General features: G+C 37.5%; 1 protein-coding gene across 2 annotated transcripts in view; it reads left to right on the top strand.

The window, feature by feature from the left end:
- The first annotated feature begins 1,778 nt into the window (after positions 1-1,778).
- Positions 1,779-7,319, top strand: part of LOC109045386 (Krueppel-like factor 8) — a 41,585-nt gene continuing 36,044 nt past the window's right edge. The window contains exon 1 of one of the 2 annotated variants that reach the window (XM_042748131.1): positions 1,779-2,127. In XM_042748131.1, coding sequence (XP_042604065.1) covers positions 2,101-2,127 — 27 coding nt within the window. In that variant the 5' untranslated portion in view covers positions 1,779-2,100. The remainder of the gene's footprint in view (positions 2,128-7,319) is intronic. The other variant, XM_042748132.1, reaches the window with a different exon arrangement.

Below are 7,319 nucleotides of genomic sequence, written 5' to 3' on the forward strand. Positions count from 1 at the left end.
TATCGATCCTTCCCTTATTCTTCCTCAAGGAAACGAAAAATAAGTCAGCTGGCATGTAGCCTATTTGTGGGAGAAATTCATGAAACATTGTGCTATTCCCGGCTGTAGAATAACGTCTGCATCCCTGCATTACATTATCCCAATATTAGAAACGAGTAATCAATGAATAACACTTTGGCTAAAGTGTCTGTGTGTTTGTAAAGAAGTCCCTAAACGTTACAGTCTGAACCTGCTGGTTTGTTCTGCACATTTCATAGCGGGCTTCGCAAAGAAGCTGAAAGGATGGTGCGGTGCCGACTATTATATGACCCGACACCCAACCTGCAGCATGTAGTAATTTGATAAAAACTCTTTGAACGGTCTCTTATAACAGATTTGTCCCTTACCGCTTCATGTTTCCCGTTGTGCGGAGGCTTCCGGTTATCATAGGAAGTGTAGTTTGAAAGGATTATGGGAAATGTAGTTGAAAACTGGGGAAAAGACATATCAGTCCTCTCCAAAGAAATGTTATTCATCAAGACCCGATTATTATTGATAATTATATACAATAACTTTCAATCATGAGGGGAAATATAAAGGAGGAAAATGGATCAAAGCACATTTTTAAAATGCAGGGGCATGAACATGTTTTTTATGCAAAAAACCCTCAAATAGTGATCCTTTTGCAAGGGACTCATTAATATTGTGATACTAGTATAATATTTATATGACATTGTTCCAAAAAATATATATATATATTTTAATAAAATCATGACTATTGTAACTTAAAGTCAAAGAAGTGATCTTTATTATTTGGTTTTAGGTTAACTTTATTTTAAGGTTTTAGGTTTAACTTAGTGCTGTCAAACGATTAAATGAGATTAATCGCATCCAAAATAAAAGTTTTTGTTTATATAATATATGTGTGTGTACTGTGTATATTTATTATGTATATATAAATACACAAACACACATGTATAAATTTTACCAACATTTATATATATATATATATATATATATATATATATATATATATATATATATATATATATATATTCCTATATAATTTTATTATATATAAATATAAATATGTCATATATAAACAAAACATATTTTTCTTAAATATATACATGCATGTGTGTGTTTATATATACAGTAGCTACATAATAAATATACACAGTACACATACATATATAAACAAAAACTTTTATTTTGGATGCGATTAATCGCGATTAATCGTTTGACAGCACTAGTTTAACTTAAATCAAATAATCAGTGTTAATCTCCTCATTTCCACAGATGCAGAATGAAACTGTAACCACATCAAGTCCGGTGAGTGTTAATTTCTTATGTTTATTTTTCATAGATCCCTTAGTGTCCTTCTGGACCCCAGTTTGAAAACTCTTGCTATAGACTTTTGTCTTTATGCAGCTAATTATATTAAAGGTTCTGCATTTTAGACTAAAAAATAATTAAAAAAAAAAACACTAATGGGGCCCATAATAAAGTTTTTGTATGCTTTCGCTTCTTTTATGGGCATTTTTGTCTCCAAACTATAGCTATGTAACCTTCCATTCTCAGTTACTAGCAAAAAAGGCAAGGCAAAAGATGAATGCACATATGGGGCATCATCTCTAACTCATGCAAAAAGACCACAATAGTTCAGCTCTCAACATCCGGTGCAACCTGACGTCATTATGGTTAGGCGACAAGGACTGCGATGATGATTCTGAGGTTGTATTATCGCGGTGGCGCGTTGGGCGCCGCTGCTGGTTTGGGCTGCACACACACACACAGGCTGTGATTGACACACTGAAGGGGTGGGGACGCAGGGTGGGGTCAGCAGCAGGGAGAGGCGGAGGAGAGACTCACAGCTCGAGCCCAACCCTGAAACACGGCAACAAACACACACTGAAAGACGACCGGGGCGACGGAAAAGAGGGTTTATTTCTCGACGCCGGGGATATGATTTCTGTGATCCGCCGAGGCAACGAGCGCACCTTTCTCCTCTAATACTGAGGTGGGAAAACTGCCATCGAGCTCACTGTTATTCAAATATCACCCCGCCCGATCCGATCGACCCCCTCCACTCCACCCCTTCACCGCCGCTTAGATACCGAGATGCACACGGAGACTCGGAACAAAAAAGTAAGTCCGTTTATCGTTCGCTATCGACTCATTTGGCAACGCAGCCGGTTGCTTTTGACGGCTGTCGCTGTCCGATTTCCATTCTGCAGGACTCTGCCTGAGTTCCTCATCTATGAGCAATCACCCGGTTTCGGTTTGCTCGCCGTTAACCGTAATGAGCCGATAATATGTGAGCTGCTGGGTGATTACTTCACTCGTGCATGCGGCTCTGAGCTCGTGCTTATCCGAAAGCCTCCTAACGATAGCGCTGGTGCATTTGAAATACTTGTGCAACAAACTCGGTGTGTGGCACATCTGTCAGAGCCGTCGCTTATCTGCAGTGCTGTTTTAAAGCGGCGAAGGCAGGAAGGAAGCGCGCCGAATGCAGCTCGCTGGAGAGACACCATCTTATTTGCTTTCTTAAAGGGACAGCAGCCTTGCATTTGCATGGGATGAAGAAAGTCTCTTATGTTGTTGCTGCCCAGTGATGCTGTACGCTGTTGCCTTTTGTCATCATCTTTCAGTTGTTAAGGGATAAATATCAACGTGTTGTCTGCAGTGCATTGTTTAACATGAGACTGCAGCTTGTTAAGGACTGTAGGCTACTGAAAACTGTCATGAACATCCCATGATGCCAAGTAAGGAGAGGGTCACATTTGTAGTGTATTTGAAACTGTTGGTTTTTGCTGCACAGAAGTATGCACTAGAACTTTTAAATGGGTTACACTGATATCGAGAGATAGCTGCATGTGTATATGTATGGTCAGCTTGTCACTGTCACAAAATAAGACCTAAAAGGATGTTCAGTGTGAACCCAGCATATAGCAAAGGGGTCTTCGATCAGAAGGGGTTATTTTGTGATTTGTTTTGTCGGTTGGTTGCATTTCAGAATGATTTACAGAATGAACGGTCAGTTATACGACAACGGCCCAGACAACAGTCATTATTCAGAAACATTTGACAGCAGAATGCAGTGATTGGCCAATCAGAAGAAGTGTGTATTTGGATTTTTTTTTTTTTAAATTAGATGACAGATTATATATATTTGTCATTTTTATATTTAATTATGGATATTGTATACTATCATCACAATATTAGCCAAATAGTTATTAATTGGCAATTAATTGCAAATAATTGGCCTGCCTGATATATTGATCCATTACTACAAAGAAGTAAGAATAATTCTAATTAATTGTTTAATACATTTTCAAAATTGTGTAATATTTAGATGTTTAGCAGATAGACATTAAAATGCCCAAATATCTTGGCATTTTGATCCATCCCTACAAAGAGGCATTTTTAAGATATATACCTTAATCAGGCTAGCTCCATATTTAATTTCTGACAGAAATGAACACAAGGCAGAAAGGGATAGACGTAGAGTGCATTCTAAGGACTGTACTGTTTTCAAACACTATACTGATTGTTTAGCTGATGAAGCATACTACCTCATTTCACCCGCATTAAATTCAATGTGCCATCTAACTTGACTGAGGTCTGTTGCATCTTTTAGTCTACTCTACCTCTGTAGAGCTACCTGTTAGACCTAATTAATGTAATTGTACATTAATACACCTTTAATATGGCATATTCTGCAACTGAACTCATTCTTGGGAGCAGAGTCTCCTGCATGAGTTGTTATTGACGGAGTCAGGGAGGTGAGTGGACTGAGGCATTATCATTGGAGGAGCAGAGAGTGCTCTGGGTGTGCCAGACAGCTGGTAATCATTAACATCTATGGACAAACTTTGATCAAAGTGGTTGAACACTCAGCTATCCACTGTAGGCCTCAGCCTTTGGGTTTTATCAGGGTGACATCGCTTCAGGAGGGTGTTATAGGTTAAGGCATCCATTGGCAGCCTAATCAAGCCAACTAGCTGGGGGGTGATGTAAAGTGCATCTGTTTTTAGGAGTTGAGACAGTTAGGCACTGCCACTGTCCTAGAGCACAGTTATTTTTAGGAGAAGGGTGCAGTCGGCTCTGGGTGTGACTGAGGTTGTGTTTTTGCAGGGTGGCAGTGGTGCACGCCCAGCAGTTCCTCTCACTCCCTGTCTTAAATCGCCTCTCGTGTTATTGACTGCACTTTAGCGTCACACCCTTAACCCGTCCTAAAGCTTACTGTAGCTCTAAAAGTGCAACACAAATTAGTCAGTGTTCTGTTTTGTATGAACTTGATTCTGTATCATTAGAAGTAGAACACTTCCTCATTAGATGTTTGAGGTAAGTCAACAAAATGGTGTAATGCCTCAACATCGCATGCTTTATTGACCATTGTCCCTCTTAAAAGACCATTACTTTTACTTTGTTCTCAATAATTTTAACCACATTATGAAGTTAGACAGGCTGGTAATAGGACCTTGTGCCACTGACGCCTTCAGTTTAGGCCTTCCTCTGAATACAGTGTGTGAATACAGATAGAGGTGGGACAGTCCACCTTGTCTTTTATGATCCACTAATACTAGATCATAAAAGACTCTCACACTTAGATGTAAAAACCTTTTATATACTTAACACCCTACGGCCTGGGGTCAACATTACACCTGTAGATCTGAAGTTTTTCCTGTTGTGTATTGGACAGTTTTGGGAATCAAACTTCATTACTACTTCTGGCAGGGGACCAGTCGTGTTTCACTGTCATTTTTTTTTTCAATAAATGTTTTTTCAAGAAATGTTGAGCATATACATCTATTCTTTCAACTTATTCTATTTGATAGCATGCACACCAAATACTTGCCCAGTGTCTGCGCTATTTCTCTCCAGAAGTTCTGAGCAATAAAATATGCCTTTGTAGGTATTTAAACTCCAGTTATTTAAATCAGTGCTGGCGTTTATTGTTGTTGCATTAACACTATATTGTTGTTGTTGTTGTTCTGTCTCCTCCGTTTCTTCTGTAAAACAACAGGCCGGGCCACTTGTTGGCAACTTTCTAATTAGTTTATAATTAGAGTTGTTGTTTTTGTTGTAACTGTATTTTTTTTCTATTAAATTAGTTGAGAAATAGGTGTGTTTTTTTTTTTGGTGTGTGTATGCATACCTTTGTGAATGCATTAAAAACAAAGTATATTTTGGGTTTAATTGACAAGCTACAAACAGATTTCACATTTTTGTACGTTTTAGCATTTAACGTATCACATGCTTCTGAACAGCATCATAAGAAGAAGCAAAATTCTTTGCCATGCTGAGGGGTTTTAAAAGGGTTTCAAGCCTTTTTATATTCTTGAGAGAAGGAAATTGTATATATTCTCAAGGAAATTACAAATGAATCAGCCCTTTATGCCATCTGTAGATATGACAGTTCACTAATTTTCATGTGAATATGAAATTGTTCATTTTTTTAAGTAATCTATATATATGTCAGTTCACTAAATGCCTATAACAAATAAGGGCATGTAAAAAAATAATAAAAATAAAAATTAAGTTAAATAAAGCAGTGCAAGGCACATGGCAGATAGAGTGCAAACCAGTGAAGTGAACAAACAGTGCGGATAAAAAGATTGTAGTGCAAAAAACTACAGATCAGATTAGATCCTGAAAAATGGTGAAAAAAAGTGGTGAATCATGAAATATAAGTGACGTTTGGTGGCATCATTTTAGAGATTGAAGCAACATTACTTTTGAAAGATAGTTTCTCTTCAATAATAAACAAAGTTTTATTTCAACATATTATTTGCACAGCAACTACTTTGCAACTACTCGCACTGTAAACTAAGTTGTTACTGTACAATGCACAGTAAACTATTCTATAAAAATATAATTGCACTACTGTTATTTTACATAGAATTCATTTTAACAATACTTTTGCACACTCATCCAACTGTACTTATTACCACTGTTTTCACATTGCTGCTGTTCATAATGTGTATATATAATCCTACATTGCTCTGTTTCATTATGTACATACAATCCTACACTGCATTCCTATTTATATTCTGTATATACTCTGCTCAATACTGTATATAGCAACCCCACTGTACATTCTGTAAATCATAGCTTCACTTACTCTGCACTTTTATGTATATAAAACACTATATTCTTGCACTTCTGGTTAGATGCTAACTGCATTTCATTAGCTTTGTACTTGTACTCTGCATAATGACAATAAAGTTGAATCTAATCTAATCTATTTCATAGTATCCTACACAGTGAGAAAGGCTATGTCGATTAGCATTGCATTTTAAATGTAATTTACTATAGTGAAAATACCCGAGAAGGCTTGAAGAAATTCGATGAACCATATATTGTCATAGTCGTGTGTTCAGTCTTCTGTTTATTTAGCTACAGCATTGGGATTTCCTGGAATGATGTGCATTACCTTTCTTCTGCAGGGCATATTTAGAGTTTCAGCACGAGAGCGCCCTCTAGGCAACAATCCATTGCATCAGGCTTTAAAGGGATTAGTTCACCAAAAAAGGAAAATTAGCCCATGTTTTCCTCACCCTCAAAACAACCTAGGTGTATATGACTTCCTTCTTTCAGACGAATCCAATCAGAGTTATATTTAAAATGATCCTTGCTATTTCAAGCGTTAGAATGGCAGTAGGCGGGTGGTTTTTTTCAACAGTCCACAAGTAGTCAAATAAAGTGTGTACATCCAAAATAAAACATGCCTCAAACAGCTCCGGGGGTGAATAAAGGCCTACTGTAGCGACTTGATCCGTTTTTGTAAGAAAAATTTCCATATTTAAAATGTTATAAACGCTTTTCTTTCACTTCCGCTAACTGTCATAGGTGGAAGCCATTCCAGTGGATGACGTAGGTGTAGCACACGCACCTGTGATTATTGATGAACAAGGAAGCGTGGAGGAGAGACAGCACAACAAAAAGCTGGTCACGAATTAGAAGCACAAACCAAGGGTTTGTAAAGAATAATGTCGGAGGATTTCAATATAAGCCAAGAGGAGAGTAATGTAAGGAAACTTTGCTTCCTTTGCTCCTGTAAACAAACTCGCGAGACAAGCATATCTCACAGACTCGTGCGCATATGTCCTACGTCATCCGCCTGGAACGGCTTGCACGCATGACAGTTAGTGGAAGTGAGAGAAAAGTGTTTTAAACATTTTAAATATGGATATTTTTCACCAAAACCAAGATGGCGCAGCAGTAGTATGTCGCCTGTCTTGTTTGTTTGATTAGTGATTTTTTCTTTTTACGATCTTAATTTTTTTTTACAAAACTTTTTTTACAAAAACTTTTTTAAAGTGTAAATGCAGCTG

Source organism: Cyprinus carpio, chromosome B21 (genome assembly GCF_018340385.1).
Source record: "Cyprinus carpio isolate SPL01 chromosome B21, ASM1834038v1, whole genome shotgun sequence".
Taxonomy (NCBI): domain Eukaryota; kingdom Metazoa; phylum Chordata; class Actinopteri; order Cypriniformes; family Cyprinidae; genus Cyprinus; species Cyprinus carpio.